This window comes from Anser anser (assembly GCF_964211835.1).
Source record: "Anser anser genome assembly, chromosome: 9".
Lineage (NCBI taxonomy): Eukaryota > Metazoa > Chordata > Aves > Anseriformes > Anatidae > Anser > Anser anser.
The window spans coordinates 19,998,766-20,015,093 of record NC_139729.1 but is presented as its reverse complement, the minus strand read 5'-3'; the positions used below and the strand labels follow the sequence as shown (position 1 = coordinate 20,015,093).

Here is a 16,328-nt window from a genome sequence, read left to right as displayed (position 1 = left end):
AAAAGTAGTAAATCTTTGTTCTCTTCATCTTAGTTACCTGTGCTTATAAAAGCATTCATTTTCAGTAGAACCGTCAGTAGGGCTGTTCTCTAAAAAGGCTCACTCACCTTATCTAACTGTTGGTGCAGCTCAAGAGACTTTCCCAAAATATCATACTTTTTCTTGGTCTCATTGGTAAAGTCATCACAAATACGCCTGAGTTCAACACACTTTGGTCTAATGGAATCGACTGCATAATGGTTGTTTTGGATGAGCTGTTCTCCATGGAGAGCTAGAGTCTGGGCTTTCTCTAATGGTTCCTGTGAAATTAATGAGAAACAATCCAAAGTTAGATCTTGAAATTACACATGTAGTAAAGATAAGCCATCTCTGTAATCTGTGCTGTAGCCTGGAGGTAAAGGTTTGGGATATTCATCTAGCTGACATGTTTTTCAATTTGCATTGAAGACCAACTTGTTAGTCAGTATTACTTCTTACTATTGTTCTTCCTGCCTCCATAGCCTAAATTCAGAGGTGACTACTTAAACAGTCTCAAAATCATACAGAGCATGTATCTACATAAAAATATTCCACCGCATGCTTAACCGAAGTTAAAGATTAGTAGGGCAGCACAATATGGAGAATGAACCAGAGCAAAATCGTATGACAAATCATGTTATCTCAGGCTTTGTGGGCTGAGCTCATATCTGTAGAGCTATGGATTACAAATTCTCAGAGGAGCAGGACATCACATCTTCACAGAGGGGCAGAAGATAACAGGTTGGGTGTGGCAACTTTTAAAACCACTGCTCAGGAGTGTGAAGGTCCCCTACTCTTTTGCAAGGCAAAGTCAGAGTGAGTTTAAACCGTTTATGGCACTGAAACATTTTCTCTCTTCAGCTATTAACCATATGCTCTTTGCTGAATACTTGTAAGTACAGAAGAACTTTTCCCATTTCATGGGATGAGTTCAAACTACATCAACTATTATTGGTTATTTGCTTCACTGGAGTACAAAAGCTGTCTGTGATAACATGTCAAATACAATAATATTTAGTGCTTTAACATGTATGCTGTGAATAGATCATAACTGAAAAATCACCTAACAGCACACAACAAGAGGGGACAATGAAAGGAAAATGTAAGTTACAGTAACTTAAATTTCTTTAGATTTCTACAGAACAGATGAGCAAAGGTGACTATTTCTAAATCTTAATCCTATGCTTAAAAAAGATCATCAGACCATCACCAGCTTTTGCATTTGTTCATGTGCACCCTCCTCTGATTCAGCTTACTCATTTGTTCAATACTTTCTAATAATACTAAATGTGATGCATATTATATATAGGTGACTAACTGATGGAATTGCAAAGTTCAAACGTCTGGAAAAAAAAACTAACGTTTATCAGAAGGCATGAGTGTTCCTGAAACTGCTATAAGTTTGAACAGAATGGTCTTAAATGGTATCTGGCCAAGGGAACCTGTTAAGTCTTCCAAGTTTTTCACATTCCAAAGATGGCCCTAACAATGGTATCTGGCCAAGGGAACCTGTAAAGTCTTCCAAGTTTTTCACATTCCAAAGATGGCCCTAACTTTTCTTGGTTTGAAACGCAGGTATCTCAACTGATTCTAGATTTCCAGGTAACAAAACAGAACTACTGAATTTGAACAACCTTGGTTTCTGGAAATTAGGATCAGAGTTTCGCAATTTAAAATAATGACCCATGAGAAGAGAGTAAGTGTCACAGAATGATAGTGACAGAGAAGCATCTAGATGATCAGCTGGAATACAGTATCAAGCACAAACCTGTCCTTTCTCTTCCAGTTGTTTCTGCTCCCTTAGGAGGTGCTCTACTCGAGTCACACTGTCTCCAATGTCAGAAAAACCTGCTTGTGCTTCCATTAGATTATCCAGTGTTAGTTTTACCTAAAGCAAACGACAAAAAAAAAAGTGTACCCATCACAAGATGATCATAAAATTATAACAAATCTATGAGTTCTAAACATTTATCTCCATCTTTTAGAAGAGTCTGCATCTCAAGTTTAGTCTTTCATCTCCTTTCAAAATGGAAAATACAAGGCAACAACCAACTATTCTCTGAAGAGCTGTCCCTGGTTCTCATTACTTATTGAGACATGCAGTTTTGAAGATCCATAACTCTAGAGTCTATATTACTCTAATATTTGTATTACTTTATCCTTTGGGCTGACAGTTGGGCTTTCCATTTTTATTTTCCATTGACCTCAGTGGGGTTGGACACTTAGCATCACAGAAGAAGTGATATTTGGTAAGATCACATATGAATACACAATAATTTAGCATGAAGCTGGTGTTTCACGTTTTGGGCCTAATGCTGTAAGATATCAGATAATTACCAAGAATTTCATTTTTGAATATTCATTTCGTATTTTATAATGAATGGCTTCTCTCCCAATCTCTTTTTTAGGAATGCCATTATACTTCTACATATAGGCAGTTTGACCTTGTTTACCAGAGAAGACTAGACAAAACCAACCAATGAAGTACCTCTCTAAAATCATGTTCAAAGTGTCGAAGCTGCAAGCATTGTTCTAGTTTTAGATGATGCTTGGTCCAAAATTGATCAAAAGCCTTTTCTGTTTCATCCAACTGAGCCAACAACCTGTTAAGAGATTAGAGTGAAAACCACTTATTTCCTGCAGTTCATTTCTTTTAAGTTACACCAATTGATGGCAGAAAACAGGGTTTGGAAATGATGGGGAGCCTACACCTACGTACGAAGCAGAACAAGGTTTTGTGTCAGTTTTCCCTTGAGAAAAAGAGAACAAAAATCGAAGTGGGACAGGCAAGAGTGTGATGATGACTGATAGCTACACGGATCTACTGTGCCACTTGTAGCCCTGCCTCCTGACCTGCAACTGGAATACAGACCTGTTTCATGTGCTGGCAGCCAGAAGTGGCTGTCTCTCCCCAGCTTCCATCTAGTCTTCAAAGATAATTCACCTCAGGCTGATGTAGATTGAATACAATGCAATTATTAATTTTTAGAATGCTTAAAGCAGAACTGTACAACTTGTTGTTCATTTTCTTTTTTGCCATCAGAAATAAGCAATGGTTGAATCATTTTTCCTAATCCATCTCTCCTAAACACAATGGATTAGAAGCTCATAATGCCTCCCACTGACAATGTTTCATTTCATGGAAATAATGAAACACTTATTCACAAAAAAATCAGTATCAAGTGTCCCACATCTTGAGTGAAGTGTCAAACACCAGACTATGAGTCATCCTCACAATCTCTATGATCTATTGAGTATATTACAAAGTAGAACAGTTTCAACAGGGAAAAAAAAAGAAAGGAAAAGAAAGAAAATGAAGTCTTCTCTGAATATCCTATTTTTCAATAGCTGGCATTCTTCAGGCAGGCAGGAAACCAGACCTGGTCTTCTACAAATGCAGTGTTGGAACCATGAAGTAATTGGGGCAAACACCAATAGGTCCTTCCTATTCCTCTCAAAAACAAGTCCTGTTTTCAATCTATCCCTGAAAAATGTGTTTTTAATCAAAGCTAGTTGTTGAATTCAAGTTGAATTTGCAAATTCCTTCAGAATGACTGATTAAAGGATTTTAAAGTATTCAGTGAAAAATATCAACTTTACTTTTGGCAGCTTTGTTCCTGCTGAATGCAGATATACTGAAACATTAGCATAACATTTCTCTTTCTACTACCTCATATGGAACAGCAGAAACTTCTACATGGTGAATAAAAGCATTATGGTAATAACTAGCATTGTAGGAAGGAACAGAGATTTCTCTCTTTGTATACATCTGTGAAGGTGCATGTTTCAGACTATCATCTTTATCTGTTCCTCCCTCCCCCAGTGTTTCCACAGAAATACACAAGCATATACTCTTTCATCTCACATGGATTCAGATGCCACTTTCTAAGCAGGCACAGAAATTTGGAGGATGTAATGGGGAAAATAAATTCCACATTAAATCCTCCACCAGGTAGGTAGTGGTCCAACCAAGAACTACCATGAAATTCAGGACTTGTTTGAACTTGCATTGCCAGTTTAATCAAGTAACTTCCTCAAAGACATTTCCTTCTCTGAGTTATGTATCCAATAAACCCTGAGTGACTGAATCAGTTGGAATGTATAGCTTGTATATTTACTCCATTTAAATGAGGACATACCTTACATTTGCATTTCTTAGGCATAAATTAGCAACTTGCCCAAGGTAATCAAGCTTCACTAACCTTTCCACTGTTGCCACATTTTCTAGTTCATCCGGACTGAGTTTGCTGTTGGCACTTCGGGTGACTGGCTCCCTAATACATGTCAGAAGGGTGGCCCCCTGCTTCACAGCTAGTTTCAGCTCATCCTGAGGGGCAAAAAAAAAAGGTATATATTTATGCTAACAACAGTCCCATCTCTTAGGCAGACAACATAGTAATGCTAACCTAATTTTGTAGGTATTAAATACTTGGAACAAAATATAAGCGCTTCACAACAATGACATATCTTTCTAGGAATGCAGAGACTAAATCTACTCACTATGAACAGTAGATATATTTCTGAGAAAAGGAACATTGCATAACTTCTGAACAGATTGCATTTTTGACCGGGTAACTTTCAGAATAAAATACTCTAACACAAATCAAATGTGTGCTGCCAATTGTTTAGTCAGCTGAGACACTGCTGCGACATTGTGCTTCTTAATGGAATTTCCTTAAACAACACTGTGACATGCTGAGTCATGGTATGCCAGCTATCAAGGAGTCAACCACAGAACAAGGTGTCTTCCTAGCGTGAAAGATGAGCAATGAAAAGGACAAAATTGCTCAAAAATTAACGCCAGCTGAGGAGTCTCCACTTCACCACACACATCTTGCATAGATCCGTTCTGAAATCCATTTTTAAGTCATAAGGGGATGCCTGTGAAACAAAATCTTTACTACTTTCTCATAAGGCAAGGATTCCTGGTCCTCCCCTGTTACCAGTACTGAAGGAGACTGCACAAAGGAACACCACCAAATCTTTGGAGATAACGTAGTTCATGTCAACTGCAATAGAGCAGGCTAGAACAATACCCTGTTCTATCATTCCTGAAGCTGTGTAGTCCTTTTTCATAGCTGCATCAAATCAATCTCCTGAACCAGGTTTTTCTCCTCTTCAGTAGTTTAGATGATGGACTCCCAGATGATGGCAGAAAGAATTGTTAAATCAAAACCCACATATTACACAAATGGAGCTGTCATGAGACAACATTCACCTTCAGCTTGCTGTGATGGTCAGTGTGTGCGGACAGGAGCTCCTCTGTGCACTGCACATCGTTGGGAAGTTCAGTCTCTGCTAAGTCTGTTCCAAAGGTCTGCAGCATCTGTGCTGTTGTTTTCACTGTCATTGCAAAGTTTTCAATAGCCTGGAAAAGCAGGAGCATAAAGTCACAGACTGCTTATTTACTGCACGTTAGCTGTGTTTAGCTCGTCAGACACTGTGTTGCAATGCCTGTAAAGCTGGCCATGCTGCTAGTTTTGAGCAGATCTGTTACAAGTTACAGATTAAATCCTGTGTCACAAAGGATCTTTTCAAAGGCCTACAAAGTATTACCATATCCATGAACCAGATGGAGAACTTCCAGAGCTTAAATGACATAATGAAACCACAGAGGACATCAGCTTCAAAGCCCAGACTGGAACTTCAGATCCTCTGCCCATGCTTGCTGGGAATTTCTGTGGTGTTTAAAGATTTTAATTAAGGCTGTATTTAAGTTGAGGAGACACCAAAAGGACATAAGCCAAAGCCTTTTTACTTTTATTTTTATACAGCCATTGTTCACTTAGCAGCAATTTGTCTCCCCCTTGACTTCCCAAACTGTGCACCTCCATCCTGCCTATCTGTTCCTGATGTATTCCAGTCACTCCCTCCCATCCCTCCCACAAATACAAGAACAACTTACTACAAATATATTTAAAATGCGTAAATTCATTGGAGCATTGCTGCTTCTTGGGTGCACTAACACAAAACTCATCCAAATGTTGTGGTTTTATTGAAGAAAGTGAAGTGAAAGTGAGAAAGGCTTAATAGGAATGCTGCCTTTTCAGACTAGAATATATTGTTCGGACGTATGAGACTTAATTAAAACCTTTGTATCTTGTAGCAAGTAACGACAAGTTTTTTCATGATCATGCCCCAGTTTCTTTAGGGATAATCAAAAATTGTATTGTTCTGCACAGATCTATTCTTTACACTTTTTGACCTAAACCACACAATATTTTGAGTCACTCAATAGCACTGGGGATGCTCTTACACCCAGTCAAACAATTATATAGTTTTTGCAAGCTGCATTCCCTTCTCCAGCAATGATGGGAAATCCTCATTTGCAACCATGACAGTTAAAATTACATGGTGTTCTCTGTGGAAAACAAACTGGAGGCAGATTGGTGTCCAAAAGGCGCAGAAGTTACATTCCACATCATGTGATCTTAAAGCATGCTCCAGATGAGGCAATGCTAGCAGAATTCGTAGCCTTTCTCCTTTTTTCGCCCCCATAAATTCATGCCCATGTTCAGCAGAAGCAGTACACTCTGACATACGCTCTGGCTCAGTGTTTATCAGCTGTAGCCTGCTGTTCTCAGCAACGAAATTACTGGATTACAGCTGGCTAAAATGCCACACTTCTGACTGCAGCACAGATAAAGCCATCCACGACAAAGAGCTGTTTACTAAGAACCTAAAATGTACTCTGTGAGCAAGAAAGCTCACAGGCTCCCAGCCATTCAAGAAAGCAGAAACAAAGACCAACGTTGTAAGATTGCTAAATCAATACTTTCTAGCAACAGCTTAAACCTGTTTCAGAAAACAAAACAAAACAAAACCCTGGCAGGACAAGATATGAGAGTACTACGAGAAACAGTAAACGGGATGAAGACACTGCATCAGCAAGACTGAAGGTCAGGCTTTTTTCAAGGTGCCACGCAGGCCAACACTTCCCTGATGACAAACCTCTTATCCAGCAGAGATTACCTGGCTGACTACACCAGGCACCATGAGCTCAGCAGTACCTCAATTAGTAGCATGGTTGTCCCCACTCATTCCCATGTGTCTGAGCAATAAATTGCTTCATATTCCTATAGTGTGACTGTGGTTTTGTCTTCAAGTCTCTGTGCTTGGTAAAAGCTGTTGAAATAAATGTAACCAAAAGATCTTAGGGTTACATGGGCACACTCACCTCAAATCTTGGCTCACTTTTATTTGCCTATTTTACCAAACTATATGTTCCTGCTCACAATATCCTCTTAGGTACTATTCTGTCCCTCATAATTAGAGACTTTCCTGCCTGTGCCTCATCTTACCCCCTTCCTCATTTTTTTCAAGCCTTTAGTGGTTTGAAAACTCACATGGATGATTCCTTCAGTCATGCCTCCTACAAGGACGGTTTCATATTTTTGATACTTTTAACCTGTAGGCATGTTCACATTCTATCTCAATCTTATCCTCACTGTTTTCAGCAAACCTAGCAAGCCAGTGTTAGAGGAAACTCAGAATCCATGTTTGCATATTTAGAAGCCTGAAACATTTGGTAATTTACAAGAAAAGTAAAATTTAATCTTATAAGAACAGCAAAGCACAGAAAATGATAGCAGGAAAGTGACAAAAGTGATCTGACTTTAGAAGAGCAGTGGTTTAGTACACAGAAAATACTGAAGTCCGATTTAAAAAAAAAAAAAAAAAACTAACAATGATCAACTTTGACTTCCAAGCTACCTCAGAAAAGCTTTTTCTGAATGTTAGACCTAGCTATGGGTCAACAACAAAAAACTCAAATCCCAGGCTGCTCAGAACACAGCAAAACACTGGGGCTACTTAGATGCGAGCTCTAACATACCAGTCTTGCAAGCAGACCCACAAAGACTCATGCAAGCATTGCACACACCCTCAGGGAAATTAATTCATTTTCCAGGACGAGGACTGAGCTCTGCACCTTTCCATGTAGATAGGATGGGACAACATTTTGGCTGATTATCTGCCAAAGATTGGGGTCTGTTTTTTGTAAACCACCACCTTTTCTGGGAATCATAATGAAATGTTTGCATTGTTTTGAAGTAGCCACTGAGATATATTAACCAACCCAAAATGGAACAAATAATCAAACCTATAACAAGTTTCCTAAAGGCAACACACTAAATAGTCTTTCTGCTTTCCTACAATTTTATTAATTATTCTCAAGTTACTCAAAATGAGAGCCATCTGGAACAAATGTTTACATAGCACAGAAATGAAAACAAAGGGAAATAAAATCCAATGTCTTGAGTATTTTCTTCTCTTAAAAACATGGATATAATTGCTCATTAAAGTGAGAATCCTGACCTTTCATTCAGAACACTGTTACAGCATATGTTCAATTTTGACCATGAGCTGCAGGCCTCTGAATCCATCAGTTATTCAAAAGATAAGAAAGTGCCCAAGGGCCTTGCTGAATAATAATGTTATGACACCGTAGGCCCTAGTCCAGGTCAATTACTACTTCTGCTACAAGCTTTTGGGGTACTTACCTTCTCTGTTTGAGTCATGGATCCCCTCTTTCCATGAATCCCTAGTAAAATGTGTAGGCTGAAGTGCAGCTGAAGAGTTACTACCTAATGGTTGCTCTACATTTGTCATCTGAACACTTGTGGAGGTAGACATGTAAGAACAACACCAACACTCACAGTTCGGTGATGTATCCACTGACTGTGGCCATACTCCAGGGTTCCTCCCAGCTCCCGCGTCAGCTGACTTTTGTCAATATAGCCGTGCAGATCAGAGACAGAATTTAACATGATGATCTGAAACAAATGCAAACACAGCGGACTGAGAGAAATAATGAGCCCTTTCAATCATTGGTCTTAGGATCCATTTTCTTATTCTAAACAGTCTCCCTACCACTCAACCTGCTTAATGAAAGCAAAAGCATCTTCTGGTAAGCAGTATTACCTTTTGGCTACCACTGTAAATCTTGCACCACAAGTGGTTACACAAATAATGCACTTAATTTGGTCTCGTTGTTCTAGCAGCTAGAAAATACACCATGACTTCGGCAACAGAAAAGCAAGATGTTGAGCACGAATAACTAGAAATTTTTTATCCTTTGACTTTAATATGTTAAATGTATTTTTTTGTTCTGTAGTTTGAAGAAAAGACAACTGGCTATGCCTGTTAGCACGCATTAATTCCGATGGAGCATGTTAAGCATGCTTGCAAGCACTGTAGACAGGGAGATGAGCCCAGCTGTGTGGAAGGTATATATTTCAGGTTGAATAAGGGCTCTAAGAAAAGCCTTGAAACAAGCCTGGACAGGCTTTTGGTTGATCGTTTTTTACAGAATCGTCCTAGAATAATTCAGGTTGTCTCTAAAACAGCTTCTTTCTCCAAGCTAGGTCAGATGTGAGATCAAACCAGGTTGTTCCGGGCTTTATCCAGCTGGGTCTTAAAAACCTCCAAAGACTGGGACTGTGCAGCCTCTTTGGGCAGTCTGTTCAACTGCCTGATTATCCCCATGGTGAGAACGATGTTCCTTATATCAAGTTAGTACTGCCTTTGTTCACTTTGTCAGCTCTCTCTTGTCCTCCTGTCATACACCACCTGGATGCTCTCAGAAACCTGCTTAGAGGGATTGGAAAGCTGCTGTCCAACTATATTAACCCTCACCAAGCCTTTCCTTTTCCAAGCTAGACAAGCCCAGCTCTTTTATCATCTTCCTATAGAGTGGATGCTCCAGGCCCTGGCCATCTTGATGGTCCTTCACTGAGCTCACTCCAGATTAACAACTTTCTTGTTACCAAAATTAGACACATGCAATCTAAAGAGAGCCAACTAAAGGGGGACAATCATTTGTCTCAATCTGCTGGCTATGCTCCTGCTAATGCTGATATTGTTAATAAAGGATGCTGATAGCTTGTGTTGCTGCCATCGCACACTACTGGCTCATGTACAACTTGCTGTCTACCAAGTCCCCAGGTCCTTTTCAGCAGAGCCGCTCCCCAGACAGCTGCTCAATCCGATGGTGATTTAACCCAGCATATCTACTTCATTGAACATATTTGCAGTCTGATAGCTCAGGTAAGCTCCTTAACAAATGCACATCATATTCTTGAAGCCACTCTTTAATGCTCCTGTTCAGGCCTTTTCAAGGGGGCCAAATAGATAATGCCACTCTCAGTAACTTCATCTGCTCTGAAATTGAGCTATGTATGCCCAGATTTATTTATTTATTTTTAGGATGGGCTGCAAACTCAGCTAAAAAGCCCCTACAGAGATCATGGCAGACCCTAGGGAACTTAGGAGACCCCTAGCACAGCACTAAGCAATTTATTATAGCATCAGGCAGATGTAGGCAGCCTATATATAAGGCTATCTGCAGGTACATGGGCAGGAGGCAGGCAGAACTAACATAAAGCACATCATGCTCTTAGTTTTTCTGCTGTCTAAGAGCTATGTGGACATACCAAAGATGGCTCAAAACCTGAATGTCCAAAAAGACCCTAAATTAAACTTACCTCGATTTTTCTGCCTGTAGAAAGGTATGCTAATATTTAATACTTAATGCAGTGCCTGATCCCTGCCTACAATTAACTCCTCTTCCAACTGTGATAGTTTCAAATTGGATTTGAAATGTCACTCTGTCATTCAATAAACTGCTAAAAGTAGAAAAGATGCTGAATTGCTAGGAAATGCTATTTCTTGATGAAGTTCTCCTTTTGTGGGCTGCAGTTTCTGGTACAACAGTTGCTATGGTAACTCATGCTGGCTTACTAAGTACACGAACATCCATTTTTAAAGTGATATAAAATTACAAAATTTTATTTTGTAATCAAACACATATTTTATCATCAATTTTGCATTTTAATTACCAAAAAGCCACCCTTGCCAAACTACAATCGGCGTGGAAAATTAACCCACAGTAACAAAATGAACGTTCATGGCTCCTTTTCTGTATGCACTGTAAGAAATGGTCTGCTGTGTCCTACTAGAGCAGAAGCAGGAAGTGCATGAACTTCAAACCTAGGTACTGACAAAGGTAGAAATTGTTGGAGCGGAATCATGGGTCTTTTGCAAAACAATTTAAAACCACAAGCAAAATCCAAAACAATCATATGAAATCACTCCAGTAAAGTCATTGTGGAACACAGTGTGAGTCAGTTCTGGGATGAAATACCAGCAATAATCATCATTCATGTTTATTTATAAAACACTTTGAGACCACAGACAAACATGCAGCTGGGAACAACTCCAAAAAGAGCTCTCATAGTATAATGTAAAACTCTTTCAGGATTGGTAACCTTCTTCAAATCACATTCTCATCAACCTGAGCGTATGCCAAGTACATAGAAAAAGCAGTAAAAAGCATGCTTTGAATCTTGAAGGGGTGGAGATCATAAAAAGCATTAAAAATAAGCAATACCATGTAGGCTCTTAACAGGGCACTATGAGATTGTCAGCAGTCCCTAGCGCAGAAGTAGCCCTAGCCTTTCACTTCTCTGTAGTGCTAACCACTTACTTTTGTCACTGGAGTGAGATCTACCTCTGCCTACATCAGGGGAACAGCTCCACCAAGTTAAGATGTCACTACTTAACCTGAGTCACATTTTGTAGCTGGACTGATCCTTCACATGGGAACTAGTCCATTAAAGTCCTGTGAGGCATTCATCAGTAATTAACCCTTTGGCATTCCTGCAACTGATAGTAGAAAATCCCACAAACACAATTTAAACAAACCATTGCTACACATACAAATAGGTTCTGCTCTTTCCCTGTATATTTCTATCACTGGAATGAAATAAAAAATAATTTATCTGATCCAGATAATGGAGTTAGTTGTAAATGTGCCTACGTGCCTCTCAAAGCTTGTTTGATCTCATTCTGTTTTCAGTTTAGGTTTTGTTGATCTTGTATATACCACACAGACCCAGATCACAGCCCCAATTGCCACTTGTAATCAAATTTTAATTACTGGGTCATGAGAAATTGCTGACGCCTAAGAACTGCAGGCATGGAGATAAGAACACATGGACCAAAAAAATGCATGCTTACCGGTACCTTCATTTTAAAGTCATCGCGATAGAGTTTAATGCCAATGTCAGCGATTGTCCTTTGGATAAAGCGTGAGGGTCGCAGGACAAACACCAGCTGCAGGTTTCCTGGAAATGCTCCCTGCAAAAAACATAAAATTATTAGAAGGCAAAACTCTGCCTTGCAGGGAGGCCAAGGCAATTTTCAGCCAAGTGTTTCCTAAAGGGGGTAAACCAGGGAGGACATTGAAACTTGGCCAGTCCAGCTGCTAACGATATCAGCTGTCCATTCAGCACAACTCCAATGTCAGTATCCAAAGCCAATGGAAATACCAGCCCATGGATTTTACTGCCCAGCCATATATTGCTTTCTGGAAGGGATTTAGCACAGACCTCCGAAGTTCCTGCACTATTACCTTTACCCTTCCTCCTCTCAGGTCTGAAGCACAGCAAGCCTCCCTTGCACTAACACACCTTAGGTCTCCCCACACCCCCCTGCCTTTTTTTTTTTTTTTAAACTACAAAAACTGGCTACCCATGTTGGACTTGGTGAAAGAAGCAGGTGGCACAAATGAATTTCCCAGACTGACCTACCTTCTCACTCTGGAAAGATTTTAATCTTTTTAACCTCGCTTGTTTTTCCTACATACAGGCACTCAACACATTCAGCAGTCATAGTCCTGTCTGCAACACCTAGCCTACACCTCTCACACACTCCTCTCCTCTGTGCTCATCAGCATTAAAAGAAGAACAAGAAGACGGTAGCTAAAGAGAACTAAGAATGAAAAACAATTGTCTAAAACTCTTCAAGTAATTTAAAGTAACCTTGGTCGTCCCTTCATCCTAAACCTCTGTGTCTAAGCACTTGCTCCTCATACACCACATGTTCTAAGTAAAAGATGTATAAAAACAGCTGCTTTTATTAGTACTGAAAAAGTGTCTTAACTCTCACTTTCACAGATGAGATACAATGAGCTATTAATAGTTTCTGACAGAGATCACTTGCTACCACACAAACAAATCCACTGGGATCTGTTTCTTTCACAGACAAGCCACGTAGTCACCCCTCAATGCACAGAAGGGATTCTCTGTTAGATTCTTCTGGAAACAACTTCATATGACTAGAATTCATACTGCAGTCAACCAGCACATGAGGAATTTGTCCTAAATTCAGCAGTAAACAAGGCTGCGTTTTCTGTTACTGCAGTTCCTTTCTCTCCTATTTAAAACTCATGAGCTTCGGGACAGGAGAGAATCTGCATCCATAGCCAAAAAATAGAAACTAAAAATCAGTACATGTGACTGTATCCTGTGTTGAAGGTTCAGCAGATAATTTTAATTTCTAGAAGGTAGATAACAAAGGCATGTACTTACTGCTATCCGTGTCAGGGATGCCTTGACTGCACTCCATTTGTCCCGTCGTCTATCGATGATGATGATGAACCCGATGCTGGCAGCCTCCAGACTGCAAAACAGATTAAATAAATATGCTGGGTTACATGAAGATACTCCCATCCCAATGAAGTGTACAGCAGCAAAACTCAGCCTCCATCGGATCACCCTTTAAGCCCATTACAAAAGTGCAATGTACAGCGGAAAGAATGAATATTTGGCAGAAATTCACATTAACACAAAAGCCAGGAATTTTTCTCTTCCTAGCGTAAGGCTACCAGCTTACACAAAACATGAATATTTTATTTGCTAAATCTCTCAGCTGCTATGCTACTTTGTTGCCAAATCTAGGTGATACAAATAATTCAAGATCACAGATTACATTGTGCTAGACTGAAGGCAAAGATCTCAAACCTTGCTTTTTCTCCAAATTAATGCAAGTTATTAGACACCCCCTTCAGCCATCATATATATATAAAAAAAAAAAAAAACAGTATGCTATATATTTGCTGCAGATCTTTGGAAAAAAGATTCAAAGGAAGGCACCAAAGAAATTTTGCATATTGCAGATTGTTACAGGAAGGGTGTGAGAAACTAGTTACAAAAATCTAAACCTGTGGGTTTCTTAAACTACCCACAAATCTGCATTGCTTTTTTTTATTATACTGCATCTGCTGACTGAGACCAAAAATTGCTTTGGAAGACTAGTGAGCATGAAAGGCCCGGGCAAATCACCTTCAGCACCCAGAACACCAGGAAGCATCTCTGTGCTTCCTCTCCTGCCTAATGGAGACACGTAGAAGGAGGTCAGGCATTTTCCCTCTGCCTTGACAGTTGATGTTGCTGCACCATAGACAGGGTGCCAGGAATTCTGGATATATCTCAAATGTTTAGCAAACTCTTTAAAGCAAGGGGATTGAAAGCCTCAGGTGAAAACAGAGAAGGTTGGGGTAAACTTGCCGAGAGTTTGGGAAATCGAAAGGAGCACAAAGCAATATGTCATTTTCCTCCTTTGTTCATGTAATACATGTGCAAGAGATTGTAGGGTGCAAATGCATTTAGGAAAGAAAAGAAGGGAGATGGGAAAGGGGAAGAAGGTTTTTCGGTTCTTCATTCCCATTTAATACCTGCTGGCATATCACCCCACTCCAGGCAAAAGGCTGGGGTGGTGTGAATCCCCAACCTCGGCATCAGAGCTGCATCCCCCTGGTCACGGTGCTCTGCCAATCCCTGCCCCAGCAACAACAGCCCCAGTTTCTCCCTTTACTGAAGATGAACCTGGCAGCTACAGCCACCAATCCTCCAAGTAACTACCATCCCATAAGGCAGAAAAGCCACGGAGAAGCTGTCAGATAGAAACACCCAGCCTCGTGGCCTAGAGAACAGAAGACCATTCAGTCAACGCTGACTGCTGTCTGACCGTCGAGTCCACAGAAATTTGGCTTGTTAAAGACAGGATCGTACTCATAAATACTTGAAAACTCTCCTACAACCTATCCACCAGTACAGACTAATCCAGAAAAAAAGTTTTCAAATATTCAATACCGGTAACACTGACGTTTGTCACAATACAGAGCTTCACAGAACAGTCCCAGCACGCTCCCTGGCCTCCTGTTGAGGCACAAACTCTTTAGTTTAGCCTTTCCACCAGCAGTTCATGAAACGCCTGCAGAAACGGCTGATCACAAGATGCATGCCCCACATAAGTTTCTTTGCTCTTATAAGGAATACTGATACTGATCTAACTATCTGGTTAACCAGAGCCAAATTCTAAAAAGGCGAATCTTAACCAGTTATTCCGAGAGAACAACGTTACAGTTCAAAATTCACGTTACATAGAGTGTGTTATTCTATCTGTTCTGTTATTTAGAACAAAGTTAAATAGAGAGGGGGAATTAAGTCAAGGTAATTCTCTTTTCAACAGCTACAGGTTTAGATGACCTTGGAAAAAGCTGTCTCTTTACTAGGCTTGATATAGTTTTGACAGCCATGCCAATTTTTGTGAACCGTGTTAAAGCAGGAGGGGAATGGGAATGTAAGAGGACAATTTTGAATCAATCACATGGCTCACCAAAATACGACCTCTGCTCTAAAGAAACAGAGAATGTATCATTGCAATCAGCATCCAATTAGGTCTTCATAGCTCAGAGTCACAGAATCAATTTGCAGCTGTTGAATATCACTCAGACAATAACTGGATACACAAATCAAGTTCAAATCTGATGCAACTCCATTAAAACCAGCAATTTATAATAAAATGACCAAATAGGTAGGCATGTTTAGCTGAAGTTAACAAAATGCTGATGTTGGTCTAAAGAAAAATATTATACACCTAATATCAAATTAATAAATATGAGAAAAAGCTGTTCTTTGTAAAATTTATGATGTAGCTAAGCCACAAGTAATTCTATCCATAAGCACCACATTCACACAAGCTGCCTGCACATAGAAATTGCCCTGTTTTGCCCATCTGCCTGAGAGGCTGACTAAAGGCTCTCTAAAAGGAGTGCACATGGAGGACTGGAGGCCTAAAGGAGTCCAGAATCAGACCCTTACAATCACACCTTGGTAAGCGAGCTGCAAAGGAAGTAACTGACATGACAGCATCTGCCAAAGGCAACAAGTACAACCGTGATTTAAACAAACACAAAAGTGGTTGTGCCAAGCAAAACTTGCCTCTGTGCTTCAGAACTAACTCTTAAGTCCCGTCTTTAAAAGTCCCTCAAACATGTAGAGAAGAAATCGCTGAAAAGAAGGACCTCCCCTGTTTTCTCAAGTACATCTGCATGACCTAGCGGTTAATTTTTTTCAAATGTTCTTCTGCCACAGGGGGTTGTAGCAGCACAAACGCATCCAGGCATCAGATGCAGTAACAAAAATTAAATTCATAGATAATATGAACGAGGGCTTATGAAATATAGA

At 39.9% G+C, this 16,328-nt stretch overlaps 1 protein-coding gene across 13 annotated transcripts in view; it reads right to left on the bottom strand.

Moving 5' to 3' along the window:
* Positions 1-16,328, bottom strand: part of MCF2L2 (MCF.2 cell line derived transforming sequence-like 2) — a 159,747-nt gene that overhangs the window by 93,592 nt on the left and 49,827 nt on the right. For 12 of the 13 annotated variants that reach the window (XM_083848405.1, XM_083848398.1, XM_083848403.1 and 9 more), the window contains exons 4-11: positions 13,389-13,479; positions 12,037-12,156; positions 8,676-8,792; positions 5,237-5,386; positions 4,221-4,345; positions 2,507-2,621; positions 1,787-1,906; positions 108-299 (exon numbers count right to left, since the gene is read on the bottom strand). In XM_083848405.1, coding sequence (XP_083704531.1) covers positions 108-299; positions 1,787-1,906; positions 2,507-2,621; positions 4,221-4,345; positions 5,237-5,386; positions 8,676-8,792; positions 12,037-12,156; positions 13,389-13,479 — 1,030 coding nt within the window. The remainder of the gene's footprint in view (positions 1-107; positions 300-1,786; positions 1,907-2,506; positions 2,622-4,220; positions 4,346-5,236; positions 5,387-8,675; positions 8,793-12,036; positions 12,157-13,388; positions 13,480-16,328) is intronic. The other variant, XM_083848404.1, reaches the window with a different exon arrangement.